Below are 23,038 nucleotides of genomic sequence, written 5' to 3'. Positions count from 1 at the left end.
ATGTATAGCAGCGTGGGTTTTTAGAGTGGGAGGTGGCGGCAGAAAAGGAGGAGGAGGAGGAGGGGGAAGCATCCTCACCTAGGCAGGAATGTCCCCCTTCAGCAGCTTTTGAATCGTTGTGCAATCATAGTGCAACCTTTTGTTTCCTTCCCCCAATGCTCCTCCTGCTACCCCCCGCCCCCATCATTCCCTTCCTCCCCTTTTTCTCCCTCCCTCCTGTCATCTGAAATGTGCCCTGCATAAGTGGAGGCAGCTGCTTAAGTGCTGAGAGAGGGAGGAGAAGGGGAGAGTGGAAGTGGAGGGAGGGAGGTAAGGGCCAACGAGAGAAAAAGAGAGAGTCTGACTCACAGTTAGCTTTGCTTTCCCTCCCTGAATGCTGCAGCATCTACTCCTCCCATTGCACTCAAGGTCTCTCTCTCTTTCTCTCTGTTACACACACACATGCACTCATGTACACACGTACACACACACACACACACACAAACACAGACACAGACACACACACACACACACACACACACACACACACACACACAAACACATGCTTTTGCAAGCATAAATAAGCTGGGTTCAGTGTTTTACTTGAGGTTTCTGGGTTGTTTAAAATAATCTTGTTGTGTGCCGCCTTGGTGCATTATTGACTTGAGAGGCTTTATTGTCATCTTGTTTTTTTTGTTATGAAATTTTAATGCGGACCCTCATAATTAGGGTGGCTGTATTTGATGCAGCTACCAGCCTTATCTCTTCCTGTTGTGCATTCATTGTTGCTGGTGGTTTGCGCAGGGCTCGTGATGCAATACAATAAATAGCACACGGTTAGAAGAGTGACAATTGTCTCTGTCAATAACATGTCAGATGAAATGCCTCTGGAGCTTAAGGGCAATTTGGCGAGGGTTGGTGCCTGTGTCTTTAGTGCTCTTGTGGCAGCGGGCTTTATAGCTAAAAGCACACTCCCCTGCAGTGGAATTACACAGTGGCGGTGATGCCAGCAAAAACCCAGCGCTTTTATCAGCTGTCATTCACACAGGAGAAGCTGTACACTGGCCAACAAGGCCACCAGGCATGCTAAAGGACAAAAGCCTAATAGAAGGCTGTAATTGTCGCGGAAAAGGGCATCTAACGAGGTCAGAGAGGCGCTGTGGTGAAGTTGATGCACTGTTCCAACGACAAAACCACAATGTGGCCTTGACTTGAATGTGCACTCAGATGATATTCTCGCGTCTCTCACATCAGTTATGATGTTGTTTAATATTTAGGATGTATGACTAGATCTGTGAGTAAAACAGGTGTAGAATTATACAATATTATCCAATATATCTATATTGAGCGGTAATGTGATTTTTAATAATAAAACTGACAGCTATGTATAAATTACAAAACAATCCTCATACGTCAGTGTGGCATGGTAAGCATTTATAGTAGTAGGTACTTTAATACAAAAAAAATCACATTATTTGTGGTTAGTTAATACATCAATTCAGCAACAGTTTTTTTTCTCTTTTGTTTCTTGCCATAGTGCAGATTCTGTATTTTGAATTATAATATTAACACCTGTGTTTTATAACTGTAATGTTATTAACAGCTACTTCTTGTAAGATAAAACATTTCAATCAACGTGCTGTAGGAAACATAGGTTGTGTGCTACTTCATAGCTGAAAAACTACATAAATGAATTTGTTGTTTTCGTCAGAAACGGCAGCGAGTTTGTCCCCAGCTCGTGTTGCAGCACTCGACTGCTGGAGGTTGAAGACAAGTTAGACAGTGTCACAAGTCCAGTTACTGCCCCAGATGTGTAGAAATCATTTTATTACTGGTCTTGGTCACAAACCAAATGCATCAAAGAGACAAGTCAATTGGACCTTGAGTGTATGTTTTACCTTTCAATTCTTCAATACTTGTCCACAAACTTGTTTAGAGCCAAGATGCTAAGAGGTGCAATACAATGTAACTTGAGTTTTGACAAGTTTGAGAGAGTGAACTCACGCTCCACCTGAGTTTGACTCCTTTGACTTGGTGACATCCCTCGTCGACACAATTTACAGGTCATCAGTTGCACAAATACCACGTCTGTCAATCTGATAATCATACCACTGTACTTCACTGTACAGTGGTATGATTCCCACTCCCACAGTTTGGGAGATCATGGACCTTTGGACTGACGGCAAATGTGGGTTTATAGCAGATCACTGCATCGCTGAATGAACTGTAGAGGTATTGCACTGGTGCAACAATAAAACATGTGGTTATACCCTCAGTGAATGCTGTGCATGTATGACAAATACACTGTGTGGTAATTCATAATTTGACTGCTGTTCATGGTTTTTCAGGCCAGAGGAGAATTTAAATCCACATTAACATTGATATTTCGACCTGAGATGATTATGATCAAGGTTTCTGACTTTGCAACATCAAATTGATACACAGTCAAGGTCTGCTGGATATTATTATGGATATATTTTTTCTCTTCGTTTCCTCATAAATATTCATAATCAATGGGTGGGCCTTCAGGTCAGTGTGAGGCTCTTCTGTCAGATCACGTAGAAAGAAATCCACAAAAAACATCAGAAACACTGTTAATATTCATTTATTTTTCAAAATTACTTTCACATGCCAGGGGTTGTGTCGTGCAGTCGTACGCCTCTTAAGTACAAACCGATTTTTCTAGAACTGTTTCATTTTAGTCAGAGGTTAATTGTAGGTAAATAAATTCCATTTTAAAAGGCTATACAGGACGCTTAAGCAAGAAAGACTTCAATCCAGTTTTTTCCTCCCAACACTTTTGTTTTCTTGAAACATACCAGTGCACATTCTAGTTATCCAGGGCAGTGGCCCAAGCACCTACGTATACATTGGTGGCTAGAGATTTGTAATGCACAGTCTGGATGCAACAGGACGATCAAAAGCAAGCTGGAGTTTCCCGATGAGCCCTGAAGACAGTCCGTGTTAGCTTCTACTATGTGAAAACTAAGGAATACAGAGCATCCTAAATATACATCAAAGGACAGATGATGTTTCCTTCCATGCCTAACGATGTACACTAAGCTATTTTCAAAGGGAGGGAGGCCTGCACAGTTTTCTCTTTGTTTGTTAGTGTACTTGGATCCCCATTAGATGTTGTTTCACACCAGCTATTCTTCCTGGGATTTATATAAAAGTATACAAACAAATGACATAATGACAATATAACACTGCGTCCTGTGTGAAATAAATTGTCTGCTTTTACTGTTACAGTTTTCATGATTGCATTGCTGCTATTCCCACAACAAAGCTATTTTGATGTTGTAGAATGTTATGTAGGTTATCCAATAGAACATTGTTTTGCACAGTATAAACTTGTCTAACAAGTTCTGCTTCTCCTCTGGTGTGCAGAAAAATGCACAGATTCATGTTTTCACTTTCCTGAAGGAGTTGCTTATGTTGCACAGCAACAGATGATGTAATGCACATGCCAGTCCTGCTGCCACATGCTGCAGTTAAGTACGTCTGAAAGGAAAGGACCCCATATATCCTACCAGCTGTTAAATATCTTGACCTCACCAGATTTTGCCATAGATGCATTAAACATAGCGTTTTGATAAGCGTGCACACACATTCAAGGGATTCTGGAGTTTGCATGTGTTCCTCCACCAACAAATGCCACGATAACAGCTCTTTATTTAGCCTTGTGTTAACAATAGTAAAATAATAGAGTAGGCAGAAAGTGGAATTGACTTTCTGTATATTTTAGTTGGCACCGACTTGTGATGTTATCAGTCAAGAAGTGGGGAGGCTGTTTGGACGCTGAAACAGTTTTTTTTTTTTTTCTGAGTAGCGAGTGATCATGCTTGTATTGGACTCTGCTTTGTTGTTTGTCACATTTTCTGTGGCACTAATTCAACACGCGCCTACTCACTGACACGCCCGCTCTAAACACAACTTCATCCACGTCGTAACTGACTCGTGCCCAGTTAACATTTGAAATGTAATGTGGCAATTTTCATTGGAATGTTACGTTGCAGATTTAAGAAGCCTTGAATAAAATTACAAATCCCCGCGCTCATTATAGTCTGATGCCATTTTTATTAAAAAAATGTCATTAGCGATGCACATTTCTGTGAACTGACTTCATCAGAGTAAAATATAATGTCCACATAAAAACAAACACATGATAAAAAATATAACAAATGAGGTTAGAAATACACTTAATAGAAATAGGCGACATATAATGCTTAACTTTAATATTTAAGACCAGATTTATCCACACATATAATACATTATGGTGGATTCCTTTCCACATTTGAGCTTTAGATGCTTTCTATTCAGTATCCTGCATTTCTCTACATTTTGATGGTTGTTTTTCTTCATACGTGGACATTTTTGTTTCAGACATTCCTTGGATTGGCCTCTCAAGTAGATTTCTCTGATGTTAAATGTCTGTTTAGTCAGTATGAATTCCCGTTAGGTAACTGTTTGCAGAAGTGTTGATCTCTTTGCTAGAAATGAAATTCTCCTTTCTGGATGTCAGTCTTTTGTTCGAAAAATTGTCAACAAAATGGAGATTAACGGAGTCAAACTGCCTGACAAAAGGAGAATTTCCCGACAGCAGTACATATGCATAAGAAAAGAACTATGTACAGAATTTGTATATTTTGCCACTGCGCAAAACATTACAATTTAATTGTCAGCCCCTGAAGCAAAAGTTTTTGTTGGGTCGAGACAGAGACAGGACAAAAAGTAAAGCCATTCTCTCAGTAAGATTTGTCAACGAGGGCAGCAGTAAAGCATGCAACACTTATCACAACCACAGTGACTTGACTGCTCTATTACTAACAACTTAATGTTACAATTTAAAATGACATTTTATTTAGATTGGGACATATTCTTTTCCCAAATACATATTACCAACAATTTTAATAAAAACAAGAATAATATAAACAATTTGTTAATACTGTTTGACCCAACACTTTATAACAAAGTCAATCCACATTTTTTTAATTTATTTTTTATTTTTTACAAATTAACAGGTTTACATTGATAAAACATGTATATGTGAGCAACAACAATGTGGTTCTGTCTGTAATGTTTTCTTTTAAAATTATGTTTAGCTGAAAAAAGTTACTTTTGGAACATTTTCTGTCCCTGAACCACCTTCAATACTTCCTGAATATCTTCAACATACTAATAATAGTGAGATCATCGGTATTTATGTGCTCATTATAACCTAGGTAAAGAGGACAACCAAGTCAAGGTAATTGCTCAATTGAAGCGCACTATCGGTAATGTTCCCCTGAGTTTTGATGATTAAGTTTGTTGTTTGAAAGGTTTGTTGCAGAAAATGTGTTTTTTTGTTGCCTCAAATTAAGAGAAGAAGAAAACAAGGGTCACTGTTGTTTCCAGTTTTGCTGTTGTTTTGTTGTGTGTAAGTGAGACACTTTTCTATGATCAGAATCAGAAGTCTGACTAAGCTCTATATGTGCCGCAGTAATTCACAAGATTGACACGTAAACCACATTAATCGGGTTATTTCTTCCTTAATTTGACTAACATGAGCCTGGATGTCTACATGGCATTTGAGATAATTGTAGTATCACCTTAATCTGGTTGAAATGATAATCGAAGGAGGCAAAGGAGGAGTCAATTCCCTACTGCCCTACATTTAAACATAGGAATACAGCAAACCTAATAAATAAATATGATGGAAAACGTAATCCAAAGGGCTAATTATTACAACAACAAAAAAAGGTCGCTGTGAAGAAACTACTCTGGATGTTTTCTTGTTGTTGTAAGGGCTCATCAACAACCGTGCCATTCTGTTGGAGGAACTATTTGGGATATGCGAGACTGTCTGTGCTGTTACTGGGGGAGAGTCTCTGAATGGCTGCCCTGGGCATTGAGCGGAACAAGACACAGAGTGAGCTGAAGCAAGCAGCTCTGGAGAAACAGCAACACTCTGTTATTCAGCCCTTGGCCTGTGCTCCAGAACATTGTGTGTACATCTGTAATCTTACCTACCCCCTGGGCTCACAGAGACACCCCCCTCCTCTCTCACCACCATGTTCTCGCTGCCTCTCATTCGCTCTCAGCCCTCATGTCTATACACTTTCTCTCCTTCTCACTCAGTTGCTCTCATCACTGCGTCATTCCCTTTTTCCTCTTACACAAAGATATAGTCAAGCAAATACACCCACGCACTTTCTCACATTGACACCCATACACAAACACACCAAGGGCCTTGAAGATACACCCATGTGTGAAGATCACACTGTCTTAATGTGTCAGAGTCACTACAGCCTGCTCAATTTTTCTATTAATTAAAATGCAACAATGACGTAAAGAAAAATAATCTTTCCATTCAGGGTCATCCCAGCTTCGTCTTTTTATATATATATATATATATATATATATATATATATATATATATATATATATATATATATATATATATATATAAAACTGAAATTGAGCTGGAGCTAAGAGTGTTTAAATATACATGAAGCAGAGGGCTCCATGAATGTGGTTCTGTCCTGGATGGTGAGCAGTTATGAGCTGTGTCATGTGTCGGCGCTTTCGACTGCTCTGTGCAGGGCTTTCATCAGCCTCTGTCACTGAGACGTTCCCCTCTCTGCTCCCAGCTCCACTTCACACACTGGAATAAAGCATTCATACTCCCTCCCTGTTGCCCCGGCTGTTCTGCCGCACCACTACTTGTAAAAGTCTAAAAGCTCGCTGTTGCTGTGTCAGTGAACGCGTGCAGCTCCTTGATGTTCATCGACGGTATATTGCCCCATAGATATATTTACCAGTTACATTTTCAGGATTTTTTTTTAAAGCATATATATCGCTTACATCTTTTTATCCTTTGTCTTTTCTCTGACAGTTCCACTGCACAAGGTGATCCCCTGTTGCAACAAGGATATCTTTATGTGATATATTGTAATTGTCTGCTAGTTAATATGTTTCCTTGGTGATTTGATGTGGCTGTCATGCTCCGGGTAAACATTAAGATCACGCCTGTACAAATCTTTATTATTTTCATTGCATTATGCACTTACCAAATATTAAGTATTTTACTGTTTTATATGTTTATTTCTAATATGAGGCATTATAAAGCACATCCTTTAAAGAATTTCCCCTTGGGGATTAATAAAGTACATATCTATTTATCTTTCCGCTCCCACAAAAGTTAAAAACAACAATGTCTTTTTCCCTTTCGCGTATTTACTCAAATAGCTGCAGCTTTCCCGATTGAATTTGAATGCCACGCTTTTAACGCCAGGGTTGTTTGATTATCCACAGAGAGGGCTGTGCTGGATTCCATTCCTTTCATCATGCTTTAACCAGTGTGAGCTGGCTCCCTTGTCATATTTTATGAGAGGTGATTTCAGTGCCTCTCCTTTATGCAGATGAATTGGACTCTCCCCAGTCTAGTCTTCAAGAGGTGGATATTGGTTTTGACAAGAGAGCTAACCCTGCTACCTTCGGTCTCACCAAGCTGTCGTCCTGACTGCTTCGCCAGGCTGGATATTCTGGGCCTTATGCTAATGAAAATTACTCTTTGTGAAAGGGAAGATGCTGGATGCATCTACAGGTGTTCAGAATGAGGCTCAGTGACAGGAATATCAAACCGGTTTTGAAACCTCATTGACCCTTCAACCTCCTATGTGGATGAGAGTGGATTTATATGCTGCCACTGAGCCATATATGCTCTTTATATGCAGTAATACTCCCAGTTAATACCCACATCAGATGACAGGGGTCCATGGGCAAAGTATTCATTCAAATACATGGATTACAGGTTGGTGCAGAGCTGCCATTTACGGGATTTTTTTCCTTTCACTGATAAGTGCTCATGCTTCCTTTGCTCACTGTACCTGGATGTGTGCACGTAGAGCCTGCAGGGCTTTCTCCTATAGCCTCTGGTAAGCTGCGCACCTCGGTCATGTGCACACACAGGAGGCATTCATAGCGGTATGTAATTGTGGTGAATAGGGATACTCATAATGAGATGATGGCAATATTTCTGGACCTGGTCTAGCTCTGCTATAGTTTCAGCATGCATAAAGACACATATACAAACTCTTACCAAAATGCATTGTAATCTACTTCAGAGCTCTTTGCTACAAGATTGAACTTAAGGTTAAAGAAGTCACAGCATTCACAGAAGAGAGAGTTCATGTTTCTGTGTTGATGCCAAAGCTGGAACTCTAAAGTCACTATATGATAATCATGTGTGTCCTTTCACTCTTCCTCCATCCTCTCTTACTAACTAAGTAGAGGGCTTTGCATGATTGCCTGGATGAGTGTTTCCCCTCAACGCTGCATTGCTTTTGTCCACTCGTCCCTCCTTCATCTGTGTAATTGTATGCATGACGTTTCAACTGTAAATCCCAGCTGTTGGCAGGTAGTCTGCTCCTGCAGTGCAGGGTATACTGGTACGCCATTGGCTGAGGGCTATTGGTACTTCGTAAGCTGGCAAACATCATGAAAGATACTACAAAGAGGAGCTAGGTACTTTTTATTTCCTTCTTCTCCAGTCGAATAGATTGGAGGAAAAAGAAAAAAGCAGGCGGCATTTGTCTCTCCTCTCTCTCTGCTGAAACAGATAGAGTAGCTGTGTGGAATAAAGGAGATGCTTCTCTCTCTATCACACTCCATCAGCATTATTTACCAGACCTGCCAGTTGCTTTGTACAGCACCTCTCCCTGCCAAGTAGGCGACTGGCGTACGACCAGGGGCTAGTGACAACAGGCTACAGTGGAAAGCAAGGAGAGCTGTGTGGACGAGCCAAGTCTATTCATTCCCCTAGGCCACTGAGTGAAGCACAGAACTGTATCTGCTCTCACTGAGGAGAACATAGCACTTTATGGATTTATTTTATCATACACTATGCTAGAAAATGATCATAAACCCGGCCTATCTTTTTGAATCAGAGTAGAAATGCCACAGAGAGTGCAGTGGTGCAACACTGATATGGTTATTCACAGCCATTATCAACCTATTTGTTAACCCTAAGCTGAAGTTAAAAGGCTTTGAATAACTGCAGGGCTTTGAGCGTGCTACGTGTATGTAGCCTCCTGAACTGGAGGTGAATCACACGTGTCAGAGCGGCTGCAATGAATGCGAGGTTCGTTTGTCATCCCCAGCCACACTCCCATCAGCCCCCCTCACAGAACCTATGGAAACATCAGCACTCTGGGCTTGGAAACAGAAAAGTGATTTTTTTTTTTTCCACTGTGTGTCACAGATGGTGGGAAAGCCTTTGTAATGCTAATATAATATCACACTGTGTCGGCCTAGCTCTGCAGTTCGCTCTGTGTGCCAAGCAGCCTGGCTGGGGAGTGATTTACCAGTAAGGAGAGAAAAAGACCTCCCTCGGTTTACACTGAAAGGCTGCGTTGTTGGCGGGTCCTGCCGCTCGGCCTGCTGCGACCGGGCACGCCTTTACTTTATTGATTCCGTGGTCCGTCCAGTGCTATGTACTGTTAATTAACTCTGTCTCCGAGTGTTTGTCACATTGTGTGTCCTTATTAAAAAGGATATTACTAAGAGGGGCTTGGCGTTAAAAACAGCAGGCAGGATATAGTAGATGATTTTCAGAAATCAAGCTGCGAATTTAGGCCAGTTATTTTAGATTTAAAAAAAAAAAGAAAACCTGTTCAGAATATTGTAACAAAAACATGGTTCCCTTGTCCTATAAAAAGCAAGTGTTTAAAGTAAAAGGATGCCTCTTACTGCCAATGTTATGCCACCTCCCAACAAATGAGCCAATGGCAGGCAACTTCCTCCAGTGTTAACCAATGACTTTGAGCCTCCTTCCATGGAAGCGAGTCAGCTGCTGGAGAGGAGGAGACGGGGGCATTGATGTCTTTCTCTCGCTGCGCCACGTCACATTGCTGTCTATTCGATTTCCAGCCCTCTTCCCTGGTATTTGAATCACAAGGGGGAGCGTTTCATATCCTTGCTGGGAGAAGAAGGGTGATCTTGTCTATCTGAAAGAGCATGCTGGATTAAGGGGGTTATTTCCCCAGAGGGGGGGATATGAGAGTGAGTGTCACTCAGACAGCACTCACTCTCACACTGCCTCTGCATGTTGCCACAGAGCCCCCTCCTCTCCCTCCTCTCCTTCCTCATGTAATCCTTGGCTTTTTGTTTGCGCTTCCTCTCCCCTTCCTCTGTCTCGTACACATCCTCTTCCTCATCGCCGCTACCATCTCGTCTTTCCCTGCTGTTTCAGTGCTGCCCTACGGGGAATGGAGAATTGCGTGGAGGATGGTTGTTATTCCAATCACACCTCCGATGCAGCGAGGGTCCAGTAAAGTACAGAATAATTGGCAGGTTCCAGCAGCTACAGACTAGCATTCTATTCTAGTGTGTGTGAGTGTGTGTGTGTGTGTGTGTGTGTGTGTGTGTGGCTGTGGCTGTGATGAGAAAGGGCTGCTATAGGTGCAGCATTCGGAGGTCATTTCATTAATTACTAGCTCTTGTGTTACGTGCATGTTCTCACAGTCTGTTTTGTCAGCCTGTGTAGTGATGTAGTGATAGTGACAAAAGAGCTTGCCACTGAAAAAAAACATGAATATCAACCAAAGGACAAATGACCACTGATGTATAAAACCAACATTTTCACAGTTTAGTTAAACCAGACAATAACATGTTGGGAGGTTGAAATTTGGCTGCAGTTTTCTGTCAGTAATCTCACTCAATATTTAATCCATCTCTGCGTCATAACTCAGTGATATTGCTTGTGTCTGTGTTATGAATGTGATTCTATTTCTCTGACGGTAGAGTAATGGTACAAGTGGAGCAGATGTTTGGTAAACACACACACACACACCTAATTAAGATAGGGTCATCCTGGACAAGAGGTCAGCGGTCGTATGTGCTCATCCTCTGCCTTCCAAGAGACACTGACTGATAGGACTCCGGGGTTGACCACGGGTACACATAAATGGCGCCGAGTGGGGAATCAGATTGGGGACAAGCATTGGGGAAAATAAACTAGTGCTATCTGCTGGCAAACACATTGACCTGCAGACCTAATGGAACACGTCTCCCAGAGGTGTACCGCTTTATTGATTAGCAATTGATGGCCGTTGTAGTTAACACTGATATTGAGTGTGATTTTGCTTTCTTCCATCATCTCTGGTGTTAAAGCAGGTCTGTTCTTGTCGAGGTTGAATTAAAATAGGTACAGCGTGGTTCTGTGTTGCTACATGTGCTGTGCTTTTCTTTTTCTTCTTTCTGAGCTGTGATTGGCTATCATGGAGGCCAGCACCATAGCGACCATCATCACTTCTTGTTCTGATGCCCTTTCCCTGTGATCCAGTCTCACCTTCATGGGCTTCTCATTATGAAGGACTTTATATTTAGTTCTTACATGAACAGACGTGCACGGCATACACACAATATTGAATACAAGCACACACAGATAAGCACATAAGAGCATACAATCAGACGAGCATGCACACACGCACACACATTCTCCATTGTGAAAAGAAGAAAGGCATTGGCCCTGAAAATTGCATAAATGTCAATTATTGTGGAGCTTATGTGCAAGAGGTAGAACAAAGTGGTGGTAATAAAAAATATTGATCACTTCAACCCATAATGTGTCTGACTGCCATTGTTGTAGTAGAAACAGGCATTGACAAAGTGCCTCTGCAGGCATGTAAACCTGCAGGACATTATGTTGCTGTATTAGCACTGAGCACTGCAGCGTAATGGCCCCCAGCCTGATTTAGATTCAGAAAAGCAAACAAAGCGTAGCTCTAATAAATGCACCTGTTGGAAACATGATAATTGCGTCTCTGATGGCTGACCTTTTTTCTCTGTTGCAATAAAGATGAGTTGATGCATGCAAGTGTGTCTGTGTCAGTCAGGAGTTCAAAGGTCTGGTCCTGATTGGTAGTTTGGGCTCTGTGTTTCTGGGGGGTGGATGCATCTTCTGTATTTATCAGCAGTTACTCATACATCAGCATGTTTTTAGCTGTACTGAGTGGGAACATGGACTGTGTACGTAATGAGAGCGTATGGGAATGTGTGTGTGTGTGTGTGTGTGCATGTGTGTAAACTTGTTTGCAGAGCCTCATTAAATACGCAATCGTTTCATAAGACTGACCCTTCAAGAGCAGTGGGTGGACCAAACATAGATTTGCTCAAATGAACAAATTAATCTGTAATGTAAAAGTTTATGGCGTGTAAACCTGTGTGTGTGTGTGTGTGTGTGTGTTTGTGTGTGCATGTGTGTGTGTATGTTCTTATGCATGTTTAAACCTCACTGCATTCCCAATTCCTGAAATCAAATAATTTAGCGTCACATGCCTTACCAACTCTTCTTCTGCACTGTGTGTTCTTGTGCGGGGCTTGTTACATTAACCCCAGGTTAGTCAAGACGTTTTTCGTTATCTTCATCACATTAACTGGGTACTGGCATGCATGTACCATCAGAACATTGCTGTACATGGGAGCAGGACACATCCATAGGACGACATTGCTTCTGTCTCATTAGCAGCAGTGCTGCAGCCCTGTGCTGCTTCTTGTGCCCCATTGGGACAGCTGATGAGGCTTGACAAAGTGACCTTTAGCAACCTAATCAACTTTTAACACCTTGCCTACTACCTGCCTTATTGCCATTCTTCTCTCTGTCATTCACCAGAGGGGCCCCATCCCCATTTAGACTCCATCACTTTTTGGGGTTTTTAGCAGGAGCCTTGTTTTGACTTCTCATCTGTACGGACGCTGCAGCATTGTAAACACATGCAGCAGCCGTCTCTGGTGGCATGCAGTGATGTCTTGTAATCGGTTGTTTTTCTCCTCACTCTTGACCTTCCCTCTGCTTTTTTCTCTCTTGTCCTAATCTCTCTCTGTCCTCCACTTCTTGCTGCTGAAGAGCTCAGGCTGTGCAAAAGATAAACAGTCCATTAATCGGCTAATATGAAAGGATTTACAAGTTATATAGCATATGTGTTTTTTCCTTTATTCATCAATTATTATGTCTGTATGTATAAGTACAACTTTGAAAATTACTAATTTAACAATACTTGTATCTACCATCACGTTCTGCTGTGTCTACATTTCCAATGACAATAAATACTTACTAACGAAGAGCAATGTACAAACACCTAGGTGTAACATCTTCATTATCTACCTTTTCATTAATTACATATAGAAATATATATATGAAAATATATGTGCTGTTTTAAAAATAACTTCAATCATTTGAAATTAATTTTCTCTTTACAGTGTCTCAATTTGATGAGCCTGTAATTACTTTCCTCCATTAAATTACAATAGCTGGCATGAACATGAACATGTCTGAAATACACTTGAAACATATAATGCAGTTTCAGGAAATAGTTGTAAAGCCACAGTAATTAACAGCTTGCAATGTAATACAATACAATTCAAGAACTAGGTGTTAATGTTACTGTATTTTGTCTACGGTGTTACTGTGTAATCCACCGACTGGGTTAAAAACAAATGAATCAGTATATTTATTGCAAAGGTAAAATGTTCTCTTGATATCAGTTTTGCATGGAATCATATTTTACAGGTGTCCATGATTTTGTGTCCACCTCTTGACAAGAGTTGATCTTTGTGGCTAATGTTGTGAAGAAACAATAAGTACTTAATTACTAGTTGCAGCAAAGCACTATGTCCTTAAAAGGTTATTTCTCGTGGAACCTGACATGCAGTTAGCTACATACAGGCTAACAAGCCAACGTCCAGTTGGGCAGTAGCAGTCACTCCGCTGCTCACAGATAAACATTTGCTTGGGTTTTATTTATATATTTATTCATCTAGTTTTGTCTACAGAGGCCCATCAATTAATAATCAAAATAATGCATTCAATATAGGCTATTACTTACAGGCTAATAGGCATATAGGCTAAAACTGGAGATACCTGAAGCTCAGGTATTGGTATCGAGATTGAAAAAGTCTGATCAGCGCATCCCTACTTAAACCTTTACCAAATGTACGGACATTCAGTCTGCTCGCGGTGGATTGAAGCCTCATAGACCGTGCATGCTGGCACTTGTAGCTCTTAGTTCCACATGGACGAGAGGCTCCTTAAGGCTGAAGGTTGATTGTTGACCTTGGAAATAGCAGTGTGACAAAAAAGAAAATCTCAACACAAGGTCCAACTTTCTTGTTTCCACATCTCACAACCTTCCTCTGTGATGGAGCTGCTCAGTTGTCATGGAGATGGTGTGGTTGTTATCAGTTCTGGTTCATTTGTAATTTTAAAGAATGGAGAAGAATAATACAATGAGATTGTGCTTGGAGTTCAGCAATCAGTTTTGTTGATACAAGATCTTCAGAATTGTATGCATACCATTTTCTTATACAGTATTTCTTTCCGAGAAAATGATCTCTATAGATACCCAGTTTGTAAATACTGTCTATACATATCGCAATACTTTCATTAGTGGGCCGTAGGCTCAATCACCACTGTGTTGTGTTGTATAGTGACTTAACAGACGTTTATCGAAAGAAAAACAGCAACCCACAACTTGACTGAAACATAAGTGAACTATTTTTATTAAATTGAGCAAAATTCAGCAAGTATAAACTAAAAGATAAGTGAATGCAGAAGAAAGAGTTAGAATCCACTCATCTCTAAAGCCACCTACTGGGCTAGGATTAAAGCCTGCCAGAAGTGTCTTATATGTATCCAAGCAGAAGCATGATCTCATTAAGAAGAAAATACTAATTGACTGAACAGTCTCCTGAGAAAAAGCTGAATTCTGACATACAAGTAGAGGCCTGCGCCTTTATTGTGAGGCAGACTGAGCCATCGGGGGAACAGTGGTTACAGTTGTCCAGATCTGTCTCTGCAGGTTTTGCTGTGCTGATAAAGATCCAGCTTTATAAACCTGATTCAGTCAATCTCTACCTATCAGATGCTTCTTGGGCTCTTCAGCGGCGTGTGATTGGCGATGATTATCTCAAGCGGATACCATATCTCTGCCATCACCACGGCCATGTCAGGGATTTTAGGTGAGCATATTTGATCAAATACAGAATCAAACAGCTGACGGAGAAGACACACTGTGGCAGACGCATGTAATGCACCACTGAATCAAGATATACAGATACAATGAGTTATTTCTTTTGGAAAATTGATTGAGATGTGTCTTATGCTGCAGCACATTAGGCATACATTTTCAAAATCCAATACAAAAATATGATTATGACGATTATACATGATGAATTAATAATTATAAATCCTGAAAAAAATGAATCAATATATTTTATTAACATTTAATAGAATGACTGTATGTATTGTGAAAAGTTTCACTTGCAGCTATTAACCAACAGAAAAGCATTAGCCTAATATTATGCTTTACAGTGCCGATAAATAATTGTTTTGGTGGTTCACCACTTTACTTTGCTCTCACAGCAGAAAAGCTCTAATAGACCTGCTCACTTCCAAACAAAGTAAAGGAAAAAAGAAGTGAATAATGGACCAAAATATGTCTCACCATGTCAGCTCACAATTGTTTGCTCACAAGTTCACCATATTAAGTCAGTTCTTTGTGTACAGCTTAAATGGCTAAAACAACAGGTGTACAAGTTGTATTACAAGTTTGAATTGAAGTTAACATCTGTCTAACTATTTTGTGTAATTCCAATGTGTGCCTTAATGGTATATACATTATATTGACACTGAAAAAAACTCTTATTATTCTGCCATTGATTTTGGTCAACCAGTTCTAATTCTAAACACTCAGAACTCATTAGTTATTGCAGGCACAGCACATGTTAATGTGTTGGCTGGCGGTCAGTCGGCTGTGGCCTGTGCGTTGTGTTCAAGTGCAACATTTAACAAACGCGAGGTGATGCAAAGCGTTTCATCCGTCGGCCATTGACAGCGTTGCGTCTTTGAGGTTGCCTCTGCGTGTCAGTGCCCTTAGAAGAGGAGAGCGCTGACATATCGGCTGGGAGGAGGCCTGTTGACCTGTTGTATGTAAGATAGAAGAGAGAAAGGAAGAGAGATGGAGAGCTACTGCTTCTTCTTCAACAAAGAAGGGACATTCATAGAGACAGACAGTGGCGGGACAACAAGTAAACATTAAGAAAATGGCAAGAATTGGCAAAGATGGAGGCGTTTGCATGTTGTCCCTCAATCAGAGCACTTCCCTTGATCTTATGCACAGTATCTGTGTGTTGGATAAGGTTTGCCCTCTTGACAATACAATACAATTTCAATTAATTCCTAATGGGATGAAGGAGGATAATTCATTTTCTTTTGAAGTGAGTATCGTTTGTGTTGTTTTATTTTTATTATTTTTTTATTTGAGTATCCTACATCGTGTGACTATGTGCCGGGAAAAGTTGTGCTCCCCTCTGTTTGGATGTATTTGTTGTGCTGGTTGCGGTCACCTATAATTAACCCTGCTTGTGTATATGATTTATTGCCAGAATAAACCCCAAAGAAGGGCGTCTTGCCCGAAACGTTCATCTGGCAGTATTAAAATGTAAAATTGGAGCGCTGTCCTCGTCTTTCATTTTTTATCAGCTACATTAAAGATCCAGCACCCTAGTCAATAAGGTCTAATCATGAATTGATCCTGTTGTGTCTTAATATGTTTAGTCACACCTAGTAAGGTAAAGCACGTACAGGACATGAAAGGTGCTCAGAACCTCTATGTCGTTCTGAGTGAAGGTTTTCTTTTCAATATTAGAAACTCTGGCCTTCAAATTGAGAGACAAGTTCAAAACAGCTAATTCTATTATTTAGTATTTCTTTGTAGCTGTGCCTGTATTGTATTTGTGTTTCTCTAACTTGCAAGTGGCTCGTGAGGCAGGCTTCTCAGTTTGTCTGCCGCCAGCCGGCGAAGCCTGCTCTGAAACTGTACACCTGTGCTGAAAAGAGGAGTCGCCATTTCAGCACTGTCTGCTTGGATCAGTGTTTCCTGTGGCGCTATGCCCTCTTTGAGAGCTTCTCTGTTGGGGATCTATTCCCTGACCTCTAACTCCTTCCCTCTGTTGACACAATGGGCTTTTTGTACCTATGAATACTACTGCTGTGGGACCTAGCTTCGTATGTTTGGAAATTATACACGATCCCACAGCCATGCCTCTTGATGCCGCTTCAGTGGAGAGAAACGCAATCGAATCAAGAAGAAATGCAGTGAAACGGGGATCCGGGAAGAGGCTTGCAGGAATTAGATTGTGGCACTGATAAGTTCCATATAGAGCGAGTAAACATGTTCTTATCTTGTTATCCAGCTTGCACATTAACACATGATGTGTGGAGGAGGTGGAGGAGAGCTTAAAAGGATGAATCAAATCCTAATCATTCGGTTTGACTTTTCCCACTCTCTGCTCTTTGTCTCTATTTCTGTTTGTCATTGTGCAAAGAACCGGGCGCACATGCAATGAACAATGGAGGGGTCAGACGTGCTAGCCATTTTCCTACACCTGCTGAATGCTCCAGAAATGAGTGCTCAGTGATTACGTGCCCTAATGTGTGATGTTTAAAGAGTGGTTTCCAGCTGCAGAGTTAAATGATGGTGCCCTCTGTGAAGTATTAATGATGTGGATGGATGAATCAGGTCTGCACAAACCTGTTGACGGCAGCCGCGGCGCTCTCTTAAAGCTGCACCCAGACATCAGGCTTAACCGCTTGGCAAATTGGACATGCTTGTTGGCTGTAGCTCCAATTTATGTGCACTCTCTATTGCAGTTAGTCCATCTTCATTATTGAAATGGCCTCTCGTCAGGTCTTGACAGAGTGGTGGAGATGGTAAAGGGAGGGATGGCGGGGAGCACACAGGAGAAAAATGAATAATGTGGAAAATAAACACATTTGAGGCATCGGAGCCGGCTGGCAGGAGGGTGTTGGGAGTGTTGTGAAATGCCCAGCTCCCGTGTTCTCTTTGCTCTCTACTCTCTCACTCACTTCATGTGATTGTATGTGCAGCCTCTTCCAGTGGATGCTGATGCTGTGGATCCTCAGCCTTGGGGCTTTATCTAACACACATGCAATTGGGCATAGACACACACACACACACACACACACATGCAGAGACCCCACTACACATCCACAAGCAGCTGTAGGCGCTGAGCTCTGGCAGGACCTCTGTAGCCTTACCAGCATCCCAGCTGTGTGTTGTGTCACAGTCACTCTGGAGGCACACTGCTCGGTGGCTGCAGCCTATTTCTAATAGGGTGCTGCTGTAACGTCCCCTTTTCTGAGTGTGTGGATTGTTGCATTGATAAATCGGGGCTTAGCTCATCTGGGTCAGCCAGTTCAGGAGGGGATATCCAATTCCAATTTATGCTTTGTTGAAGGGAATGTATCTGTTGCAAGATGTTTAATTTAATAGTTTGCTGAGTTGATACAAGATGACCTCAAAAACATCTCTGTAAATGCCATGTGAGCATAAGCCTTGCTTTAGGCGTAATAGCGGCTCTCTATGAAGAGAAGAACGGGTTCTAGCTGGGTCTACCTGCGGGGTTCTTGTACCTGCTGCACACATGAGCAGCTGTGATGGCTCATGAGGTAATTACCCACTGAGCCGGTGTGTATCTATGCAACTGTAAACTGAAGCAGGGGTTCCCTTCAGGTAGCTCTCCCCACTCAGGTCAGTGAACAACTAATGACATTTAGAAGCAATAGGTTGAAAGAGATGATACTTGTTTGTAGTCAGCTGCACACTACCTTTGTCTTATTGTCTGCCGTCTGTCTTAATCTCCCAGCCACAGTTTTCACACCACAAGGAGATCATGTTATTAGATCCCCTCCCCTGGCTCATTTGTCATCCTGCAGCACCGCTCCTCCAGAGAAGGACAAAAAAAAAGAAAACAATATAAACAGTCAGGAGCCCACAACATCAAATGTTCATCATTTACTAGCCCAGAGTCTGTTGTATTATCATTATTCTTTCAGGAATCACACAAGGTTAATATGCTTTTTCTTCTGCCTCCCACCCAATGTTTAGAAGGCAGAGAAACTTCCCCATCTTCTCTCTCTACCTACCTGACATATTGTTGTGGTTCACATTGTACCCACTGCACTGCGTCCTGCTACACATGCGCTCAATCATCCCCACCCCCACTTTCCCCACCATCACTTGCTACAGTAAAAAGTATAGCCAGTGTTACATCTTTTTAATCTGTCTTCTCTGCGCCGCGGTTTCTTCGTGATGCAGAGGCACACAGAAGGGAGGGAGTCAGCTAATTAGAATAAACAAATATGCTCAGAGCTGCGTATGTACGGTCTGCATAGGTTAACGACTCTGCTATAAATGTTAAGTGATGCTTAAAATAGGATAGTATGGCAAACAGTTGCCATAGTGATCTCATCTGTGAGTCTTTGTGTACTTTCTTGGTTGATAAAGTTTAAATTGATCTTATACGAATCTGTGATATGGAGAAGAAACGAGTGATTGTTTGGTGCCCCGAGGGACTCTTTGATGTCTCGATCATGTTTGAGGCTTTCTCTTCACTACATGTTCGTCTGCCTTTGTGGTAATGAAATCTAATGTAATCCTGTTCATGTTATTCTGAATTAGACACATGGCAGTCACCTGTCATCGATCCCCTCGCACTCACTTCTCTTTCTGTTTCTCTCTTTCTTCTCTGTTTCTCTTTGGCTTTCTCTTTCAACAGGTGGAACAGTCAAAAAGATGCGTAGGAGGTGAAGCGTTGAGCCGTATTGATGGATGTGTTAACAGACAGCAGTCTCACATTGATCGTGAAGACTTCAGAACCAGACAATGCAAATGTAGTGGAGAACACAGGTGAAAACTTTTGTCTTTCGTTTGTAGCTTGTTAACATGATATCTAACTTGTTAACTTAGAGAATGTGCATAGACATGGGAATTTTGCATGTTTGATATTTCTGAAAATAATCAAGCATTTTTTTTAAATAAATGAAAGCTTAATAACAAGAGACAATTAGTGTTTCCAAAAACCATTGAATTAGCTTGTCACACTCAGTTTTAAGCTATTTGACAAGATGGGGGTGCACATCCTGTCTTTCTTTCAATGAAAAGTGGAAAAGAAACATTAAATGAAGCTTTTTAAGCTATTGATAATCCTCTCTCTTGATGCTTCCCCAACTCAGAAAAATGACATCTATCCTTTCTCATAAAAAAGGTGCAAATGTGAAAGTGGGTCCAATTATCCATTCTTCCCATTTATACACTTTCACTAGCATTGCTAAAAGAGTGTGTTAATTCTGATTTAATATTGTATGTAGGTCATACCTTCTCTTATTGTGTGATTTCTCATTTCAACATAAACCATGCATTATATTAATATTTCCATTGATACAAGCTCTTGATCTAAAACCTAATTCAAGTTAACCAGTACTGTAGCTCTTTCTGTGTTCTAAAATGTAAGCGGATGCGATGTGCATTTTCCAAGACTAATTCAGGCACTACCTACAACCCCTAAAGTGTACCTCTACCAAGCAGCACTGATCCTTAGATGAGGTTTATTTCAGTGTTTCAGCTCTGGTCAGGCTTAATGGTGACTGACCGGTCCCCACTGTGAGAATCACACAGATTATCCCCATCACTATGTTCTGTTCCTTCAGAGGGAAAAGAGGATGGAGAATGAGTGTAGAAAAAGAGCGGGAGAAGAAAGAGTGAAAGCGCCCATTGAGCAGGAATAGGGCAACTCTCTGAGGAGGATGGCAGTGAATCATGCTGCAGTTACTCACCACTTATTATGAGCATCCTGTACTGGCTGGATTGATTTCCCCCCACCATTCACAAAGTGTCATATAGTGAAGATGGAGCCATAGGTAGCAAGCGGCTTCTGTGGCTGGTCTACAAGCTCGGATGAGTGAACGCCCCGGGTGGCTGAGCTGCAGAACGGCTAGCTCGGCATTTTACAAATGTAAAAGCCTCCATATAGCAGGGATAAGGAGACGGGAGTTAGACTATAGATAGCGAGCCAAAAAGGGAGAAGGAAGAGGACAGAAAAGGGTGGATGGCAGTGAGGAATGATTTCCAAAAGCCATTAAAAGGAAGAAAAGGCCATGTCAGCTGTTTTAATTTGCATCGCACTTCATATTTTGATATTTTAGCTTTTGTATTCCTTTGGCAACATGAAATGAAGGTCTGACTTTGATTCAAGGTAATATCAGGGATGGGAAGTTGTCATATATTCTTGTATTTCATGTTTTTATCCTGTTTAAAAAGGGGCTGAAGGTGGATTGTAAGTGGAAAGAGAAAATATGTGGCTGTGTGTGCATGTGTGGCATCTGAAACAGTAATAGATGAGGCACAGATGCCAACTTTCCAACCTTGCCCATGACCATGTCCATCGGCATGGGCTTGTCTCCCCGCAGAGCCGCCTGGCACAGAACAGCCTGGGCTTACCTCAGGTGCAGTAAACTCTAAATATCATGGCTAGAAAGAGAGGCGAGACTCTGGGTGCTAACTGGTCCGGTCTGGTCTGGTCTAGTTTGGCGGTGGTCGGGCTGTCTAGCACGGCTGGGCTTGGCAGGGCTGGAGATCAGAAGATCACCACCTCCTGCCAGCAGCCGGGGTCCTTCCATATGCTCAGCGGTGAATGTCCATGCCAGCTTGCATGAGCTGTGTCACATCCAGCCTCAGTTTTTATTCAAGGAGTACTTCTACTGATAACACAATTACAAAACTACAACCGTGTTGGGATTATCTCAGAGGGTATGAAAGCTTGTTTTTATTAGTATATGCGCTGCTCCTTCTGCAGAGCTTTATATTGAATTCTGGCAGCAGTGAGTGTTTTGAATCTTTATCTTATTTACATTTGCCAGCTCAGATGCAGTAACATAGTAACATTAAGTTGTACCGTATCAGTGAATATGAGGCTGCCGATCCCCCTTTGACCTCTAATGTCAAACTTGATTTGTCATCTACAGTCATCGATGTGTGTGTGTGTGTGTGTGCGCGTGTGTGTGTGTGTGTGTGTGTATTTGTGTACCTGTCTGACTGACTGATCTGTGGCACATTCTGAACAGCTGAAGAGCTAATGGTCCAGCTGGAGACAGATGGCCTCTCGATAACACTATACCCCCAAGCCAATACTCACACTCTATCACTCTCCCTCTCTCTATCACACACACACACACACACACACACACACACACACACACACACACACACACACACACACACACACACATGCACAAATATGCATGCATGCATATACAAACGCACAAACCTACACACACATACACACACACATACACACACGCACACAAACACACACACATTAAAACACACACACACACACACACACACACACACACACACACACACACACACACACACACACACACACACACACATGCATCCAAGCATGCACACTCTCTCTCTCACATACACATCAAACAATCACATGCACACACACATTGGATAGGATAGATTGCTAATCCATTATAAACCCTGAGGAAACACATTTTTCAATGTGAGTTTAATGTTTCACAGCAATTTTGAACAATCTTTTGGCAATATCAGGTGGCAGCTGAGGTTTCATGCGAGCATGGAGGGGAGAAGGGAAGTTAATTTCTCCTGTTTTTTGTAATTTCACTATTTCTGTCGCTTTGTATGGCTAATTAAAGAGATAAGACAAATATAAATAAATCATTACTTATCTATGAGCTGGAAAATGAATTGGTAGACTTCAAGCACTGGTGCTGTTTACTTATAATTTAAATAAATCTGAATGAATTGTGTCCACACCTGGACAGAACATTTAATTGTTGTCCTCTTCTGCACCTCTGCTTACAACAAGTGCCATACAATGGAATGTGGTTCACAACGTAATCTGTCGTCGACAGAGAACATGTGCCAGTAACATGCATTTTACTTTGAGGTCATTTTTGCTCACAGATTGAAGGGAACTGATGGCAAACGCCTCACTGTGATACTTCTGCCGCCTTTTTCAAGTTGTTGCTAGAACTGTTTGTTGACTCCGGAAGGAAGAGAGAAGATACATATTTCTCTCAAGGTTTACTTCGGACGACAGTTATATGCTAACAGTTGAATGCTTTTAGTATGCGTTCTGGTTGCTCCAATGTGTCTGCAGGCCGCAGACCCAGAGAGACCTTCGC

General features: G+C 41.5%; 1 protein-coding gene across 2 annotated transcripts in view; it reads left to right on the top strand.

Moving 5' to 3' along the window:
- The window catches only part of nexmifb (neurite extension and migration factor b), a 48,013-nt gene that overhangs the window by 16,299 nt on the left and 8,676 nt on the right, over nucleotides 1-23,038 (top strand). For both annotated transcript variants that reach the window (XR_011078092.1, XM_068587985.1), the window contains exon 2: nucleotides 19,600-19,730. Coding sequence is in view for 1 of the 2 variants with exons in the window: in XM_068587985.1 (XP_068444086.1) it covers nucleotides 19,649-19,730 (82 nt within the window). In the remaining variant the exon portion in view is untranslated. The remainder of the gene's footprint in view (nucleotides 1-19,599; nucleotides 19,731-23,038) is intronic.

The sequence above is a fragment of the Clinocottus analis genome, unplaced genomic scaffold (assembly GCF_023055335.1).
Source record: "Clinocottus analis isolate CAN_PGR_092001 unplaced genomic scaffold, fCliAna1.0.p SCAF_10, whole genome shotgun sequence".
Taxonomy (NCBI): Eukaryota; Metazoa; Chordata; class Actinopteri; order Perciformes; family Cottidae; genus Clinocottus; species Clinocottus analis.
This window is presented reverse-complemented; position numbering and strand designations above follow the sequence as displayed.